Genomic DNA, 20,378 nt, shown 5'->3' on the forward strand with positions numbered 1-20,378 from the left:
GCCGCTTCATCATGAGGAGTCTGTAAGAGCCTCTTCTGTTCTCAGAAGAGTCCGTAATGGCCTTGTTCAGGGGGCAAGACCTAGGAAGAAGGGTCCAGATAGGGGAGCACACTGGTTGTCTCCACAGCCTTGCCCTGCCTCAGGATCCTCTGATTTTATCAATCACTAAATTATTTCAACGAATCTGTTGCTCTGGTTCTTTAGGGCATTTTCAAGTCTTTGCAACCACATGGATACTGGGAAAAAATGTGTCAGTTATCATCCTAATCCACTCAGCATGGCCATACTGGTCACAGGCAAGGCAAAGAGCTGATGAAACTGAATGAGTTTTCTTCATTCCATCCTGTGCACGGGCAACCAAGCAGACCAGCAGTGTTCACCGCATCAGGGCCTCTGTGATGCTGGGCAAAAAGGACCAGGGATTTCATTAAAAGTTAAGACCAATGCTGATGACACTCTGTGGAGGAGAGAAGGTAAGAGGGCTCTGAAGCCACACTGCCTTGGTTTGAATCTCAGCTCCAGCACCTACCAGCTGTGTGATCTTATGAAAATTACTTAATGTCTCTGGACCTCAGTTTCCTCATCTATAAAAGGGGGATATTATGGGAAAGGGAAGTATTGGGGAGTTTGGGATTAGCAGACGCAAACTATTATATATAGCATGGATAAACAACAGGGTCCTACTGTATAGCACAGGGAACTACATTCAAATTCTGTGATAAACCATAATGGAAAAGAATATGAAAAAGAATATATATATGTATAACTGAGTCACTCTGTTGTACAGCAGAAATCAAACACAACATTGTAAATCAACTATACTTGAATAAAATTAAAAAAACACAAACCTTGAGATATAGAAATATTTTAAAAAAAGGGGGGTATCAATCATAACATCTACCTTTTGTTGGGAGCATTGCAGGAGTCAAAAGGAGTTTAGTACAGTGTCTGGTACTTAGAAAGGGCTTTATAAATGTTTGTTTTAAAAAAATTATTGCGTGTAACAGTGCACACAGCTGGGGTATATTCACTTAGCACTGTTTGCTTCATGGCAAAATGAATGAAACCTCCTCGGGCTGTTCCACACTTGCAAAGAATGCAAGCAACACTGGGGAGCAGGGTAACCTTGGACCTTGTCCACACTCACCAGAATCGAAAAACATCATTTTGAAACTTAACGGTAGTAGCGAGACTGCTGTTAAGCCACTGTTAAAATGTTTCTTGGGGGAGTAGGGGCTTCCGTTATGCCTGTGACACGTTTACTGTCCTTTTCACCAATATCCCTTCTCAGGGAGTGTGTCCCAGGCTCAGTCAAATCACCCAGCAAAGGACAACTGTCAACCCCATGACTGTGACATGGGTTAGACCTAATTCAGTAGAAAGAATAAAAACCCTGAACAGAAGGGGCAACACAGGAAGAGGGAAGGAAAGGCCTTCCTGTTCCTTCTTGGGCCAAAAGGAAACCCTGGGGCAACTCTGGGAGCCGCTGGGAACTCCCAAGGCTGCCACCAGTTTGGGCTTTGGCCTGTGGTGGTCTATGACACCCCTGGCCATCACCACATGTTGTTACTGCATCTTGTGCCCTGGAGCCCCCAGGAGTGTCAGCCAGTTTTTAGGGGCTCCCAACTACCTCACTTCTGGCCAGATATCCTACAGATGCTCAAATCCTTCCCCACCCACTCCTGATCTGTGCAGGCCTCAGGCAGACTGATTTCAGCCAAGTAGAAACCTGTGGTCCCGGCACCGCCCTCGGCACCCTGAATTTGGGTTGGAAGTCACAGGGCTTCACAAAGCCTGCCGGCTGATCATCAGAATGTCCCGGGCTGCCTTGGAACACAGAGCAGCCTTTCACCTTGCTCAGAGCAAAATGAAATGTGCCATCCATCTCCTCTTTGGCATTTCCCCAGCCCTTCTCAGAGTGAGCTAAATGCCATGGTTCACCGATCGGTCAATAAGTCATGTTTATTGAGCTGACAGTGTGTACATACAGGGGTGTGGGAGCTGCAGAGAAAGATGGATGAGAAGGGAAGAAAACCAACCAGAGTCAAACGTTAGGGTTTATGTATAAAGAAGGGACTCTACACCTTCGTCTCCTATGCACAGCTGGGCTGCTCGCTCCTTTCACGCCACTCTGGGGTTCTGCTAGCACGCCTCTCCCAAAGGCTCCACAAGGAAATGGGCAAAAGGCTACCCAGCACTAGAAAGCCCTTTCCTTATGCAGTGCTGACCTCTAGAGGCTTCCAATTAAAAAGCATCCCAAAGGACCAACTTCGTTTTACTGTAGGTTTTTTTTGTTTGTTTTTTTTGTTTTTTTTGTGGTACGCGGGCCTCTCACTGCTGTGGCCTCTCCCGTTGCGGAGCACAGGCTACGGACGCGCAGGCTCAGCGGCCATGGCTCACGGGCCCAGCCGCTCCGCGGCACGTGGGATCTTCCCGGACCGGGGCACGAACCCGTGTCCCCTGCATCGGCAGGCGGACTCTCAACCACTGCGCCACCAGGGAAGCCCTACTGTAGGTTTTTACATTCCACATCGTTGCCATATTTTCCTGGAAAACAAAGAGGAGAAAAATCTCTCTGCTCCTTTAAATGTGGCCTAATAGGAAATGCCTGCTTTATTCTTTGGCTCCCTAATTACAGCCTGCTCAGATTTTTAGAAATGCCATTGCTTTTTGCTCCAAAAAAGGGAAAAAAGGTGGGTCAAAGATCAGGAGAGTATTTCAAAGTTAGTATTTGCCCTACGGTGAAACTAAGAGGAGACGCACTGTGCCAGCTATTTCGGGACACATTTCTTGAGTTTTCAAAGTACCAGACGGCCAGGCCCGCCAAGGGAGGAAGGCATGTTCGCTCCGCACCCCGCCCCTCGCCCTGATTCAGCAGGAGAGCACGGGGTGGGGAGCGGGTACTGCCTGCCAGCCCCTCCGGCACACACGCAGCCAGCCCACTGGCTCCAGCCCCGCGGCAGGGTCCAAACACTGGGTAGTGGGTTTTGTTCTGCTTACTTTATTTCAACCTGTTCACATCCACAGTGAACACTAGGGACAATGGGGTATCCCACCCGGCCTGACTTTACTATGAAAACCAGGCTCGTTTCTAAAGGAAACGAGACTATTTGTTACGTCCCTAAGCAAAACAGCCCAAATATTCCTATTTCGTGGTAGTTTTTATCCTGTATTCTTGATCACAGAAAGAAGGGACATGTAGGAAGGCAGGAGAAAGTATCCAGGGATGTCAGCACTGGAGCTAATATACACCCACTATTTTGGCTGGGATCTTTATTTCTTTTCTTTTTATTAGAGTTTACTTTTTACAGTAGTTTTAGGGTCACAGCCATTTTGAGCAGAAGATACAGAGATTTCCCATTTAGCCCCAGTCCACACACATGCACCTCCCATTTCAACATCCCCCATGTAGTGATGCATTTGTTACAACTGATGAGCCTACAATGACACATCTTATCACCCAGAGTCCATAATTTACACTATAGTTCACACTTGGTGCTGTACATCCTATGGGTTTGGACAAATTTATAATATGTGTTCACCATTACAGTATCACATAGAATACTTTCCCTACTAAAAATCCCTGAAAATCCTCTCTGCTCCGTCTATTAATCCCTCTCTTTGGGGGTCTTTATTTCTAAAAGGGACCTTAGAGAAGATAGGTCAATGTCAGTCGCCCAGCCCTCGTTTCCTGAGACGGTATTTTCCTTATAAACTTTGCTTCCCACCTGCCCTAATCTCACTAGCCAAGATACATTCCTACAATGCTAGTGCCTAGAGGGAACTTGGAAATGAGTCCACACTCCTGTTTTTACAGATGAGGAAACAAAGGTGGGGCAGGGGGCAAGGGGGAGCTGGTGACAAGCCTGTGATCACACAGCCAGTCAGGGAGGAGACTGGGCTAGAACCTTGTCCCCGGGGAACCAATCTGAGAAAGATTCACTGCAAAGGGGAAAGTGGCTCTTTCCACCACCAGTCCCTGCACTCAGATAGAAGAGCCAGCTTACATCTGTTTCAAATTCTTTGCCCATTTACGTTGTTACATAATGTTGAGCAGAGATCCCTGTGCTATACAGTAAGTCCTTGTTGGTTATCCATTTTAAATATAGCAGTGTGTACAACAGAAACTAACACAACACTGTTAATCAACTATACTCCAATATAAAATACAAAGTTAAAAAAAAAAGTCTATCTGTTAGCGCTCAACTAACAGTAAGAAATGAGTTCTCTTGTAAGAAAGCCTTTGTCTGAGGATCTTACACTAAGTGAGGTCTGGAACGCTTGCACACAGCCGACCACTCAGTACAATCTCTGACAACATCCATGTCCAAACCGAGGAAGCACGAATTAAGTTACCTGAAACACACACAGGAGCCTCTAGGCTGTGCCTATTAAGGCACTTGCAAATCTAATTTAACAATCTATGGAGACCTATTCATTTGGGGAAAGAAAATTGCTCTTGATCAAATAATGGGACTTACCACCAACTTCCAGACTTATTTTTTAAATGCCATTGTTTCTGAATAACAATTGGGCAGAAAGTAATGGGAAATGGTGTCATGTCATCGTAGAAGGACCACAGGTTTCTAACTGATGCCATGAAGGATTCCTAACTAGGACGGGGAAAAAAATCTAAAGTTCGAAGGAAGAGTGGAAAATTACGAAACACCAGGTACAGCATCAGGATAGATTAATGTCTCCAAATACATCAATTATTAACATCTGAATCATATCAGTGGTTCTTGTAATCACTCCTCCCTCCCCATCCCCCTGCCCCACCGCAGCCAGGCTCCAACAACAGCAACCACAAAGCTGGCTGATGGTCCCTATTCCCGGTCCTCCTTTATAGCAGGTCAGGCGTCCTTTAGGACCAAAGGTGGTGGAGAAAGTAAACAAGAGGCACATCACAGCAGAGTTCGGAAGGCTCTTTAATAGCAAGCATATGGTAATTACATCGTTGGATGAGATCCTCACCCTCAGGGGAGAGAGGAAGGAGCAGGTGTGGCCAGGGTTCAATTCTGCCTTTACACTGCTGAGGCAGCTGATGAAGGGCAACGGTGTTTGGCAACCCATTTCACAGTTTTGTAATTTACAAGAGAGTTCTTTGAAAGGAATATAAAGGCAAAGAAAGCAGAGACACCCTGCATGAAACATTTCTCACCTAAAAAACAAAACCCCCAAACCATTCCTTGCTTTTGCTTCTTATGTAGACACTAAACTTTGCTCTCTTACACAAATTAAGACTGGTTCACAGATAGTTTCAAGTTTTCCCTAGAACTGACGACTTACTTTCTCCTCTAAAAAGCTGACATTTGTACAGAGTATGGCTCTGTATCTTATCTGCCTAGCTATCAGAAGGTACTTAAAGTAAAAAATGAATCTGAAGAAACAAAAAAGAAAAAAAAAAAACAGGCAAAGGCAGTTTTACAGGGAACAGACTGTCAGCTCTCTCTGTGGTACCGAGTAACTTGAATACACAGTTCTCAGAAAATGAAATGTTTATTTGTATGTGGCCTGGTGCCTGCTTTTAACTACTTGGGCCTCTTCGGCCATACCGTGCTTTAAGTAGACTTTCTACAACATGAAATGCTCATAGGTCCTCTATTTTTGTAATCCAGATTTAAATAAAAATACCAAAGACAACACATTATTTAACAATTTGCCCAAGGAACACGAGCTATAGATATCTTACCATGGACACCACGTTGCCACGGATACCAGTGGCTACCGGCATTCTGGCAAGTCTGAGAATTATTCTGTATAAAATCTAAAAGACTTCAGCCTTTCATGCCATACCTGGTATCACCAAACCAAGATAACTGCTTGTGTCTTTATGGAAGAGGATTAGTTTTTGATTCAAAAAAACTTGAGGCTTCTCTGGTAATCTGAAGACTAAGCAATCAGGCAATGACGTCTCTTTGGAGTTAACACTCACTAGAGGGAAGAGGGGTCTGTGATCCACTTGAGTTTTAATTGTGCTCTTTTACAACCCGGAAGCGTGGTGGAGGAGGTGGGCTCTGCCCTCTGGCCGGCTGGGGCATTCCTGAACTGTAGCCTCCTCTGCAGCTGACAGCGAGGTCAAGTTTGGTTCCCGTTCTGCCTGCCAGGTGATTGGAGCCCCTTGCAGATCTGCCAGCACTTTGGAAATACAGGCTTCTCTGGCAGCTGGTTTAGTGAGGAACAGAACTCCACCAGATTTGCAAGACACCCACTGTCTCCTTGGCTGGGGGGCATTTTTTTTGAGGGGGGCATTTTTAAAGCCACAAGGCCACCCCCGACAGAGGCCTTGCCTCTCAACATGCAAGCAGCCCCTCTGAGGAAAGCAGGATCCTGGTGAGATAGCCAGGACAACAGTTCTCTTGTATTTTATATGATAACTGCCTCTTGCCTTTATATTTATTTAAAAAATCAGACCCTAACTCTCCCATTCTACCTTACTCATCTCCTCCTACCCCAGGTTAAGTCCTGCCTATTCCTATGTGTCTCGCAAACCAGGAGAAATAAGATCTGTTCATACCACAGCTTCCCAACTTGTACATTTTAACATGAGGCAGATTCCTAAAATATAAATTCCAATGATGCTCTAGTATCACAGCTCTCCTAGGTCCATACACTTTGTGCTCTTATGAAACAGAAGCAATATTTAGACATGTACTTGTGCTAGGGAAAGGTTTCTGCTCCTATGTGGAAACACAGTGACTACGAGAGGAGAGGGGTTTTCACTTAAGGACACTGGAAACCTCAATTCTGGCACCAGGACACAAGGAGAATTCCTAAATTAGAGACTTTTCATGTTCTAGGCATGGGGGAAAAAAAGCACTATGTGTTGCTGGCAGCCTGGGAGACTTGAGTGGACACCGCAGTGTCCGTGGTGGTGGCAGGCATACTGTGGGGTCTCACCTCCCTCCAGAATCTGCTCTCCGACTCCCCGAAGTCTCCTTGGTATGATTATCAGGCAGGGAAAGTAACCGGGTAACCACTAGAAAAATGTCTCTGTGATTCACTCAAACCTGGGACCAAGGTTGTGGAACGTTATCACAGGTGTGACTTCGCAGCTAGCCCACAGTGATCAACAAGCAATCAACCATTCCCCTACACACACACACACACACACACACACACACACACACACACACACACACACACACATACACACACACACACACACACACACACACACACACTCAGTCACTTTCTCTGTTACTTCTCTTTCTCTCTACTGGATGACACGGCAACAAAGCACTCATCTCTCACTCTCTTCCAGCTATTCTTCATGCGAATTCCCCGACTAAGTTAAGTTAAACTTACTCTACTTCCAAAGCCCCAGTCTGTCAGAGCACAAGGCAAATCCATACCTTCCACGGCACAGCAGCCAACTGGGACAAGTATTGATATGCTTTCCATATCTCCGGGGCCCCCCTTTACCCTCTCATCTGAGGACAGAATCTCATCAGCCCCTCAGCATCAGACCTGAGGGGGTTTCAACACGCACAGACTAACACAAACCTGTTCTAAGGTCATCCTGTGGCCAGGATCCTAAGGACAGCAAGATTCAAAATGCATTTGCTTCGCATTTCTCGAGAAGTTTCCTTGACTGTTGCTCTTCATACACACACACATAGTAAGGCAGTTAAGGAAGGACGGTGGTTCAAGCAGGAAGGGCCAACTCCCCTTTCTTCAGGCGAGTTAAATGACCTGTCCGAGGGCACGTACATGGTCACTGGCAGAGTCAGGACTAAACCCGGGTCTCTCTCCTAACTCCTGGGTCTACGCTTCTCCTGTGGTACCACACTGCCTCTCGGTAGGTGTGTTTACATGTTTGTGAGAGTCGGAACTCGGTCTAGCCAGGGAACCACTTCCATAGTGAGAACCACAGGCTGCCCGCGTCCCTGAGCGGCCAGGTGAAGCTCTGCACTGAGCCAGTTCTGATGCCACCCACGACCCAAACAGAGAATCCACAGCGCAGGTGAGTGTGTACATGTGCATGTGTGTCAGCATGCACTGGCCAGGATGTGCACAATCAGAGAAAATGAAGCTTTAGAGGAAACAATCCGATTCGCAAGCAACGCCCTCTGGGGTTTTGCCTTGAAAATAAGGAACACACAGCTATGTCCTTTCCTACCCCCGGGGCAGAACAAAGGCCAGATTTCTCCTCAGCCCACTGAATGGCTGAGTCTATCTCAGCTCAATTTTTATCAACAGAGAACATTCACATAATAATACCACAATGCATTTGGTCAAAGCCTAAACACTTTTTCCATAAAATACATTTTATATGTCCATTCCATTTTCAAACATATGTAAATTTAGATTTTAAGCCTCTACGTACAAAATTCCAGTTTACCTTTGAATGGAGCAAGCCAGTCCAGCTTCTTCATTTCGGTGGCAGAAGTCATTCTTTCAGACTACAGTGTGAGCACGGAGCTTTACAGACGCGGGCTCTACCTACGGGAGGCATAGCTCCCAATCACCTGTGCTCAGGTTCACAGCCAATCAGAACACAGGCGAGGGAGCAAAGCACGGAATCCGCTTGCTCCACTGGATAAAACCCCAAGGTTTGTTTTGTTAATAGGCTACTCCAAAGATAATTCATTTCACTTGAAGTTAACCTTTAATATGTTTTTCCAAGAAAAGAAAAAAACATGGGTACTGAAGCACGGATCGAAACCACGAAATTATTTTACCCGATGACTTAAAACTGTAGGACACCATTTTACCACGAGCAGCTGTACTCCTCACGGCACCAATCAATTAAACAGAAAATGTTGAGATAATCAGGTTTACACCAACATGCCTGGAAGATATACAAGACTCCCGTAAACTCCGTGGCCTCCGCTGCTTTTTTTTTTAATCTAAAACTTTGACAACCCAACAGGCATGTGTGTGCATGTTAAAAACAATTCCACCCCAGATGTTATGTTAAGTGTTGTAAAAGAGGCATTCTGCATCTTTTATTAGAACCAGAGATGCAGAAGGGTCTAAGCAAAATGAATGTTTTAAATAATTCCATGTTAGCATTGCAAAGAATTTCCCCCCTCAGTGTGTGTTGCTAAATGATGACAGCAGTGTTTCCAGTTATGATAGTAGTTGTTTCTGTGAGTTGTCTGAATATTTGATCATTAAAACTTCCCTTCTGAACCAAGCTAACCCACGATTAAAAGATTCCCACTTTCATACGACTTTAAAACTTCACTGCAGTTAGGTTCCTCAAAGCACTTGATTACAATTTTTAAATAAATTATACAGTGGGATCCTTTCTTGACTTTTTTTTGAAGAATAAAAGTCAGATTAAGAAAGTAAAGAAGGATTCCATCATATTTTTAAAAAATTTATCCTGGTTTATTTTCCTATTAAATTCATCTATGGCTTCAAAGTTTAAGTGGCACTTGGATTTGGGATGTTTTCATGATTTAACAAGTTGCCATCTTGTTATAAAGAGAGAAGGTAAATGTTTCATTTCATATGTGGGGTGGCTTATAAACATTTTAAAGAAATCAATAATTTATGTCACCCCATTTATATTCTCCACTATTAGACTTTAAAAGTGGCTTTGGAATCAGCATGTTTTAAAATAACTGAACATGCAAATAATGTTTCTACCTAACCATGAACCAGCTGCTATATATCTAGGTAACTCAGTAATGGCAGAACACTTAAAGGCTTCTTTGCCTCTCTTACCCTCTTAAACCAAAACTAAGTAATTCTCCTTTTCTGCCCTTGTATTTGCACTTGTGCAGTTTAATGACTAGATATTAAAACTCATGCTTTATAAGCAAAACCTTCCATTTACATACGCTTAAAAGGTACATAAAAAGTGCAGACTGCATTTCTTCTCTGCCATGCTTTCTCTCAATAATGTCACCTGTGATGACTCAAAACATATCCTTAATACATTCAGAGTTCTCTACTTTTGAGTCAGCAAATGTTAGTTCTCCAACATAAACTCAAGAGAGAACAGTCAGCCGCAAAATGGACTCTAAATTCAAAATGGCAAAGGCTACCGAGACAACTCCATTAGAGACCCACTGAAACGGGAGTAAAATTCAGGTCACTTCTGAGCAAAGCTCATCCCAGATATCGTGTGGTCGTTAAAAAGGTATTTCATTTTAATTTGGATGCTGGGAGTCAGACGTCCTGTTTCGAAGTGCTATTGCAAAATGCTAACCCAGGAGCTTGGGACCCCACCTCGGGTACCACAGGGCCCACTCTCCTTCTCAGGTGGGAGCCCTTGGAAGTCTACTGCTGACTGACCCCCATTTGGGGGTGGTCCGCCTCTGGCTCCTCCTCTTCCACGTCCGCACTGTACTCTTCAAATGCGTCGTCATCTGCATCCGGAAGCCCCAGTAACTACAGGGGAGAGAAGAGAAGCAGCTGTGAGTGCCAAATGGCCCACAGGCAGGAAGACAACCAAAGGCATCTGATCCAAATTCAACAAAGGGGGCAAGAATAGACTGTGGGGAAAAGACAATCTATTCAATAAGTGGTGCTAGGAAAACTAGACAGCTCCATGTAAAAGAACGAGATTAGAACACTTCCTCAGACCATACACAAAAATAAACTCAAAATGGATTAAAGACCTAAATTTAAGACCAGAAACCATAAAACTCCTAGGAGAGAACACAGACAGGACACTCTTTGACGTAAATCGTAGCAATATTTTTTTGGATATGTCTCCTAAGGCAAAAGAAAGAAAAGCAAAAATAAACAAATGGGACCTAATGGAACTGAAAAGCTTTTTCACAGAAAAGGAAATCACTGACAAAATGAAAAGACAACCTACTGAACAGGAGAAATATTTTCAAATGATATGACTGATAAGGGGTTAATATCCAAAATATATAAACAACTCATACAACTCAATATCAAAAAAACAGCCCAATCAAAAAACAGGCAGAAGACCTGAATAGACATCTTTCCAAAGAAGAAATACAGATGGCCAACAGGCACATGAAAAGATGCTCAACATCACTAATATGAGAGAAATGCAAATCAAAACCACAACGAGATATCACCTCAAACTTCAGAATAGCTATTACCAAAAAGTCTACGAATAGTAAATGTTGGAGAGGGTGTGGAGAAAAGGGAGCCCTCCTACACTGTTGGTGGGAATGTAAACTGGTGTAGCCACTATGGAAAACAGTGTGGAGGTTCCTCAAAAAATTCAAAACAGAACTTCCATATGACCCAGCAATTCTGCTCCTGGGTATATATCTGAAGAAAATAAGAACACTAATTCAAAAAGATACATGTACCCCCAATGTTCATAGCAGCATTATTTACAATAGCCAAGATATGGAAGTAAACTAAGTTTCCATCAACAGATGACTAGATAAAGAAGATGTGAGTTACACACACCACACCACACACACACACACACACACACACACACACACACACACAGACACACACAGAGGATTATTATTCAGCCATAAAAAAGAATGAAATTCTGCCATTTGCAACAACATGGCTGGACCTAGAGAGTATTATGCTTAGTGAAATAAATCAGACAAAGACAAATACTCTGTTATTACTTATATGTGGAATCTAAAAAATAAAACAAATGAATGCATATAACAAAACAGAAAAAGACTCACAGATATATAGAACAAACTCGTGGTGACCAGCGGGGAGAGGGAAGGAGGGAGGGGCAAAATAGGGGTAGGGGACTCAAAGATACAAACTACTATGTGTAAAATAAATAAGCAACGAGAATATATTGTATAGCACAGGGTAATATAGCCATTGTTTTGTAATAACTTTAAATGGAGTATAATCTATAAAAATACTGAATCACTATGTTATACACTTGAAATTAATATAATATTGTAAATCAACTATACTTCAATAAAAAAAATTCAACAGCACTTAACAGGAATTAGCACAGTAGCTATGGATTTCTCATGGGAGTCAGCTACCTCTATAATTATTTTCATAAGCTTATTAGATGGAAGTGTCAATCGTACAATGGATTGGTGCCCAAAGGACTAGGTTTTACTGGAGAGCCTGGAGATTCTCTACTTTTAAGTATCATCCATGCATACACAAAGATACAATATCTATGCACACACACACACTGGGCTGTCAGCAGTACAATGAACAGTGCTGACTAGCCCATCAAGATGTTAAAAATCTATTCTCCTCTATGTCTTTATCTCTAAAAATGCACGCTGCTATTATTCGTAACACACATATAAAGGTACAGAGACTACTGAAATGTTCAACAAAACGGTTAAATAAGTTATGGTGCATCTGTAAAATGGAATCTTATATATCCACTTAAAATACTATTTTTGAGTTGAGTGATATAAAAAATGTGCTCATGTGTGTAAAAAGAACATGATGAAAATTGCATTTTCATTATGATACAAATTTTTTTTTAAGTATACACAAATGCATAGAAAAAAAGACTTCAATGAAATAAATATATCCAAATTTTAAGAGTACTTTTTTAGGCAATGTGATTATCGGTAAATTTTTTCCTGTTCATCTTTTTGTATTTTCCAAATGCTCTATAATTATCATCAGGGAAATTCACAATAAACACACAGTAAACGTTTTCTTAAAACACTGGCTGGTCCTGGGTTAGAAACCGTGAGTGCCCTTTGCTGGGCCTGATCAATATGGACGAACGCTCTGGTGCTGGCAGGAAGCCATGGCTGCAGGCATCTTGCTTGGCCTTGTCTGCCATCACGGGGATGCCGACCCACAGCTCTTTGATGAACCTTTCTCACATGGTAGCCCCTTGGTTGACCATTTTCAGGCAACTTCACTGAATGGCCCTATGATCCAAACACTAACTGCATTAGGACAAAGTGAGATGGACCAGGACCATGGTCCTGCAGACCACAACTCTTGCAGGTCTCAGAGAGCCCTCTGAACACGCTCAGGACAAAATCATCTGCCAGGCATTATGGGTCATATGATGCACGTGGCCTGCCAGCACTACGGCCAACTGCAGGCACGTGCCTTCCCCTTAGAGCTCAGGGCTACAGCTGTCTCAGAGACACTGCTGACTGCGGGGAGGGGTGGGAGGGGCGCATCTCAGCTTGTTCGCACAGTCTGCACCAATCACATAGTCTGCACCAATCTCGTGTGTGCTGGGGAGAGGGGAAAAGCCCCTTTCCCCTACTACTGTCTCCCTTCCATATTTTACTGGGTGGAATAAAAGGCAAAGTTTGCCTCTAAAGAGGGAAAAAAATGGCTGGTTACAATGAACACAGATGACTAATGGTGTTCAAGTTTATTTCAAGAGCTGCTAGATGACACAGCAAGGTGAAAGTATCAAAAGAGTGGTAACATTTAAACAGTTTATAAAATATAAATATTTTTGCCACTACCAAGAACTCCAGAATCACCTAAATGCCAAAAGAAGATGCATTATTTCAATAATAAATATAACTCCTCATTGTACTGAAGGGATGCTCCTTAAAAGAGGAATGGTCAATGGGTTCCTTCTCAGTTAACAAATCTGACTGGATGCCTGGAGCCTTGGGTTCAGGAGGATTCTGAAGCTCAGTGGGAAAGATCCTGGTCAGTTAGCAATGGCTGTCATGAGTACAGGGGGCGCAGTTGAGGTATGCATCCACATATTTGCCATCTTGTCCTAAAGTGACATGCCACTGATTATTCTTTTTCATAATACGTTTAGATAATTCACATGGACTCAAACTGTAGGTACCCCTTAACACCCACCCTCTCCTCAGCTTAGGGTGGCTTGGTAGAAGAGGTTCCAGCAAGCCAAGCGTGAAACCCTTCCCCTCTCTCCTCTGCCTAGCTCTGTACCTTACCTTGATGTGAATCCAAAGCACATAGTTCTAGGTCTGTAGCATTAGCCACATGGGAAGCCCCTCCCTTTGGCAGGAAATCTTCAGATGCTCATTTGAGAGCTGCTCTCCCCCTGTCCTTAAAGGAGGGAGAGAGAAGAGAAGCAGCTCTCAATGGCTGTCAGGACGTTTAAGGCACCTTAGCGGAGAATCTGAAGATTTGTTGAGAGGCTGTGTGGAAAAGGCACTGGACCTCGCGTCTGGAAGCCAGGGCTCTAGCTGGGGACCACTGCCTTTGCTGAGCCTCGGTGTCCTTCTCTGTAAAGTGGGAACCATGACATCTCCTCTACTCCAGAGAAACTATGGAGATTCAGTGAGAAAGTGAATGTGGCCATGGTCTGCAAACTGTAGTCTTATGTGAATTATCTAATTACATTATATTACCTTGCTTCTCATTTTAAAGCACAGCCAGTTCAATTATTCAAGGGGAGTTACTGCTGCATCAGTAGACTGTCTCCAGACCCTGCTTCTTCCTCTCTCTTCTGCTGGGCTTGCTTCTGGACTGCCTCATTGTTAATTAGTACTGTAGGAAGTAGGAAGAGAACTAAGAAACTCAATTCTATCAGCCTCTGCATTAGATTCTCAGGCTTACATTCCATTGAACCAACCAATTTTGTCACACTACGGATTCAATGATAATAGTTTATATTGGTTAAGTTACTATCTGCTAGGCACTGTATAAGCAGCTTTTCTGTATATTAATTCCTTTGGGCCTCATAATAACCCTATGGGGTAGGCACTATTATCTCCCTTTCACAAAGAAGATCTGAAGATGTTGAGTAAATTTGCTCAGAGTTGCCCAGTAGGAATCAGAGCAGGATTCAAACACAGGCCAGCAGGTTGTAGACATTACACACCTAACCGCCAGGCTACCTGGGAGATATCCTTCCAGCTGTCCATGCTGCTCCTATAGCTGGAGCCTTCAATGTTTTCTACTCGGTAATACACTTAAAAAAATTCAATATGCAATGTTAATATCAACATTTATGAGTATGTACAATTTGGAAGCATGAGGAGGAAAAGAGAAAAAGCACAAGAGCTAGAATTTGCCTGGGATGCCAAAGGACATCATACAGATATGTAATAATCTAGCATTCCCACCTCTGTCTCCATTCTCATTTATGGTAGGTAAGTCTAACTTCTGGGTTACCAGAGGCAGAGGTGAGGGGAGGGAAAATTGGCTGAAGGCAGTCAAAAGAGTACTAACTTCCAGTTATAACTTAAATAAGTACTAGGGATATAATTTACATCATGATAAATATAATTAACATTGCTGTATGCTGTATAAGCAAGTTGTTAAGAGGGGCTTCCCTGGTGGCGCAGTGCTTAAGAATCTGCCTGCCAATGCAAGGGCCATAGGTTCGAGCCCTGGTCCAGGAAGATCCCACATGCCACGGAGCAACTAAGCCTGTGCGCCACAACTACTGAGCCCGTGAGCCACAACTACTGAGCCCACGTGCCACAACTACTGAAGCCCAGGTGCCTAGAGCCCGTGCTCTGCAACAAGAGAAGCCATCATGATAAGAAGCCCGCGTACTGCAACGAAGAGTAGCCCCTGCTCACCACAACTAGAGAAAGCCTGCGTGTAGCAACAAAGACCCAATGCAGCCAAAAAAAACAAAAAAGTTGTTAAGAGAGTAAATCCCAAGAGTTCTCATCACAAGGAAAAAAAGGTGTTTTTTTCCTATTTCTTTAATTGTTTATCTATATAAGACCATGGATATTCACTAAACTTACTGTGATCATCATTTCATGATGTATGTTAGTCAAATCATTATGCTGTATGCCATAAACTTATACAGTGCTGTATGTCAATTATATCGCAATAAAACTGGAGGGGAAAAAAAAGAATAGATTGAATAGCCAGACTGGAAAAAAAAATTTAATTTCTGGATCCAAATTTTTAACAGTCAAGAATTCATATCAGAAACAGGACTATAAACAGACTGGGAAGAATCCTGAGTCCTTGCTTTTACTGCACTCACACACTCTTATAAGGGAAAGGAGACAGGCCAAGAAACCCTGTCAAGTATATTTAAATTGCTCCTGATAGAGTCATTCATTCCTACTTCAGTAAATTTTTTTTTCAGTTGACGGGAAAAAATCTTTATGATCACTCTGGACAAGTGTTGGCACTCCCAGGGTCTTGCTTCTTCAGAACAGTCTCTGATCACATAAGAACTACTGGAGCCCACCCATCCTAACAGGGTTGTACCTGGTGGGTAGAGATGCCAACCCTTGAGAATTAAAGCTCTTCAGACCCAAGAGAGTGTCAGTTTTCTGTAGGACTAACTCCAGGTCTTTTTGAAAGTGTTATAAACTAGTTGAGGCTCTATTCAGTTGGCACTTAGCATCTGCTGTCTCTCACTCAAACACTTGGGCTAGAGTGTCTTTTTTTTTTTTAATAATCTTTTTAAAAAATTAATTAATTAATTTATTTATGGCTGTGTTGGGTCTTCGTTTCTGTGCGAGGGCTTTCTCTAGTTGCGGCGAGCGGGGGCCACTCTTCATCGCGGTGCGCGGGCCTCTCACTATCGTGGCCACTCTTGTTGCGGAGCACAGGCTCCAGATGCACAGGCTCAGTAGCTGTGGCTCACGGACCTAGTTGCTCCGCAGCATGTGGGATCTCCCCAGACCAGATCTCGAACCCGTGTCCCCTGCATTGGCAGGCAGATTCTCAACCACTGCGCCACCAGGGAAGCCCTAGAGTGTCTTTATAAAAGAAGAGGAGATAGTATCTAGGCCCTGGAGAGCACAGGCAACCAGCTAGGCCTTCAGGGCTTCCATTAAGTGCCCTGTGGCTTTAGAGGTTCCTGTAAGCTCCTTCCAGATGATTCTTTGAAGCAGCATTTCCCACACTTCGCTGTGTATGTGACTCACCCAGGATCTACCTAAAATGTAGATTCTGAGTCAGTGGGTCTCAGGTGGGATCTGAGATTCTGCTTTCCTAACAAGCTCCCTGGTGATGGGGATACTGCTGGTCCAGAAACCACACTCTGAGTATTGAGACCCTAAAGCATCTGGGGAATTTGTCACGATTTATCTTAATGATCCATGATGCTGGTGTTACCAAGAAACCTCTGATGGGATCCTGGTCAGTCTGTCTTTTTGATAATAAAGGAAAAAAAAAAGGTGGGGGGGTAGGTGGCAAGACTGATGAAACACCCAAATGGGCAAGAGTAATAGGTACCCTCTTATTTTAGGGGCTATCGCACGTTCTACAAAAGACAAGGGTTTGAATGTTCACCATATGAGCAAAAAACAAATGCCATGATAAACTTAAATTGTCAACATTCAATGTGTGTGTGTGTGTGGTTTTGTTTTGGGTTTTTTTTGGATGTAGTAGGTTGTTTTTTTTGTTTTCTTATTAATAGTTTTTTACTGAAGTATAGTTTATTTACAATGTTGTGTTAATTCAATGTGTTTTTATTAAAACCCACACTTGTGCATAATCTTTCCTACCAGACTTTCTGACCAACTGGGGCAGCTTCCCACAAGTGGATTCTCTCTCTTCGTCCAGACTCTTGACCAGACTAGAAGAGTAGAAGCAAGAATTGAACTTTTTCTGGGTCACAAAGGGTTTTCCTGTGGGGTATAATCCCTGGCTCTCCAGCCACTAGTGGCAAAAAAAAACAACAACCAATCTTGCTCATGCCAGTAAGACTTAATTAAGGGAACTTTTCTGGTGGAAGGATCTCTGTTTCTCAAGAGAAAAAAACGTGGAGTCATACAGCAACCCTAGGCAGGGGACCAGGGTCAATCAGAGTGAGAAAACCTAGGGAAGCACAGGCTCTCACTCCAGGTAGGGCCATCAAAGCAACAATGAGAACCTGCTGTATAGCACAGGGAACTCTACTTCACTTCGCTGTACAGTGGAAAATAACACAACATTGTAAAACAACTGTACCCCAATTAAAAGAAAAAAAAACATCAACCAAAACAGCACAGAAAATCATCACAGCAACAGGTGCCTCATGACCCTAATGTCCACAGTGCTAGTAAGAGGAGAATACTCCAAGAGAATAGAGTAAAGCTTTGAGAGAACTGAAAGGCAAAGATTAGTTTTGGTTTTGCAGCTAACTTGGAAATGGTAAGTTCTCTCTTCTTTTGTGAACTGTTTTCTAGTGAGGGGGTGGAGGGGAGGAAGGACTGTTAATCATCACTAAATAAAAGATATAAAAACATGGAGGAAAAAAATGACTGGCATGGCCAGCATTATTTAGACCCATAACCACTATTTCATTATCTAACTCAATCATGTGATGGCTGGCAACTGTCAATCCAGGGCCACTTAAACAAAAAAAAAGTAGGACTCCAACGATTCTCCAATTCGCATTGATCAAGCCTAGTGACAGGTGTCTCCGAAGCCATTACTGGTGCCAGGACATGGATAAACCCTCCTGCTCACAGATGGCAATGACAGCACTGTCATTTGCACACATGTACCATTTGGATATGACATTGCAACAGGAAGGAAAAAAAAAAACTAGGTAGAAGCTAGGCGGCCCCTGGAGTGGAGCAGAATATAGGTCAGTCCAGGAAGGAAGCTGTCCCACTGCATGCACGGAGCCACATATCCACCCAATAAGCATTTCCTAACAGCAGTTAGGAGCTGGAAATTGAAACAAACCTCAGTGGGGTGGCTGGGCTTTGATAGCCCTCTGTGTTCTGATTTTGAAGCTCCCCATGCATCCACGAGGCAGAGAAACATGTATGACCCCCATTTTAAAGATGGGGGCACTAAGGCTGAACAACACGGGCTGGGAGCCGGCCAGGCCAGGGCTAAGCCACCTTGCCCCACCCAGGGACATCTCTAAGGTTCTCTGGGCTATGGGGCCAAGATGGGCCCTTCTGGTCTTTCTTCTTGGCCGGCCCTCCTCCTGCTCCAACATTGTCCAGATCTCACCCTTTCAAGCCCCCCTCCTGGCGAAGCCACTGCCAGCACTTTGTTCCTCGATGAGCCCACTCACATCTGATATTCCCAGTCCTTCTGACACATAGTAGATAAGGCAGTTTTTTTAAAAAAAAACACAACATAGTTCCTGATTATAAATGTTTTCTGTGACATCATGGAAAATTTAGAAAATCCAGAAGAGAAAATAAATATCACCCATAACCCTGTCACCAGAGGCTCTTTGGTCATATGTCCCTCTGGGGGACAGGAGCATCCATTTGTCCCCCTTGTAGCACTAGCCTCAAACCCACTGAGTTGTACGGATCAGGTACTGAACGGATGGTTATTATTTTGCCAAAACCAGTGTCGATAAACTTTTGGCAATAATACCCCAACACTGCCCCCTTAGAATCTCTTATCTTAGCCAGATGCTTCTGTTAAGCGTGTGTTGAAATCACTTAGCAAATTGTTTTCTTCCTCCATCAAAAACCTAAGGGTCCTACGAAAGCTTTCATTACTGAGCTCACTTCTCAACAGTATTTTGCCGAGTGTCCCCATCCCGTCCGTGTCAATGCCAGCATTTACTCAGTGCTTATCCTCTGTGCCATGCGCTGCACTAAGTCCCCAACAAGAATCGTGTCATTTAATCTTCATAGCAATCCTAAGGTAACTATCATCATTTGTTTCCTACTTTTACAAATGAAAAAACTGAGAAACAGCAAGGTCAAGAAACTTGCCTGAGGTCACACAGCCAGCAAGTGACAGAACTGGGATTTGAATCCAGGCAGCCTGCCCCCAGAGCTTGGGTTCCTCATCACTGTAGTAACCCGATTCTGCATAACTAGGTAAAGGGACCACAACCAACACCCTGCGGTCGGTGCACACTCACTGACATCCTCTCGGGAAACACTTCCCCAGAGAACCAGCAGATCGGAGTGAGCAGAGCAGGGAACGGAACTCCTTTGCACTGTATCTAGCAGAGTATCTAGACCAAAATAAATGCTCAATTTTGTAACCTGGAGTTTCCCTGTACGTTTTTGTGGCTCTGTCTCCTACCAGAAAGCCAGCTCCTTGAGCGCAAGGGCTGGGCACCCTGCCCTGCCTCTTACTCTCCAAAGCGGTGCTTTGGCAAATAGCAGATGATCATACATTTTGTTGATCATGTGATGAAGAGATAGAGAAAGAAGAGGAGGAGTAACATGGTGAATAAGAAAAAGAATAATTATTTTTTCCTTGTCAAATCAAATAACAGATTTCTTTGGTAGGGCATGGACTTTGTGATATTGATTGTTTCAGTGCGGGGAAGGCAAACAGAAAGGGCGGGGGGAAGGCAAACAGAAAGGGGAGGAAAAGCACACAGTCTACAAAATTGGAATGTCCAAAGGTAGAGAGTGCTACTGTGGCACGCTGAGCCTTGCAGGCAGGATCGCTGAGGATGGCCAGAAGATGACTCCATTCTTTGGCCCATGCAGGCAGGCATGCGTGGGCTTCAGCAAAGTTAATTGACCCTGCTTGACTGATGCCCCAAAAGGCAGCAGAAGGCTGTCAACAGAAAGGTCCTTATCTTTCTGGAGAGATTACCCAGCGTAGGGGCTGGCAATGGGCTGGCCAAGGTAAAGCAAGAATTCCAAGCCATGAATGAGGCTGTTCTAAGATGAAGG

The 20,378-nt window shown here is 43.7% G+C and overlaps 1 protein-coding gene across 1 annotated transcript in view; it reads right to left on the reverse strand.

The window, feature by feature from the left end:
• Nucleotides 1-4,910: 4,910 nt before the first annotated feature.
• MTURN (maturin, neural progenitor differentiation regulator homolog) overlaps nucleotides 4,911-20,378 on the reverse strand; it is a 29,614-nt gene continuing 14,146 nt past the window's right edge. The window contains exon 3 of the mRNA XM_030857451.3: nucleotides 4,911-10,347. Coding sequence (XP_030713311.1) covers nucleotides 10,237-10,347 — 111 coding nt within the window. The 3' untranslated portion in view covers nucleotides 4,911-10,236. The remainder of the gene's footprint in view (nucleotides 10,348-20,378) is intronic.

This window comes from Globicephala melas, chromosome 9, assembly GCF_963455315.2.
Source record: "Globicephala melas chromosome 9, mGloMel1.2, whole genome shotgun sequence".
Lineage (NCBI taxonomy): Eukaryota > Metazoa > Chordata > Mammalia > Artiodactyla > Delphinidae > Globicephala > Globicephala melas.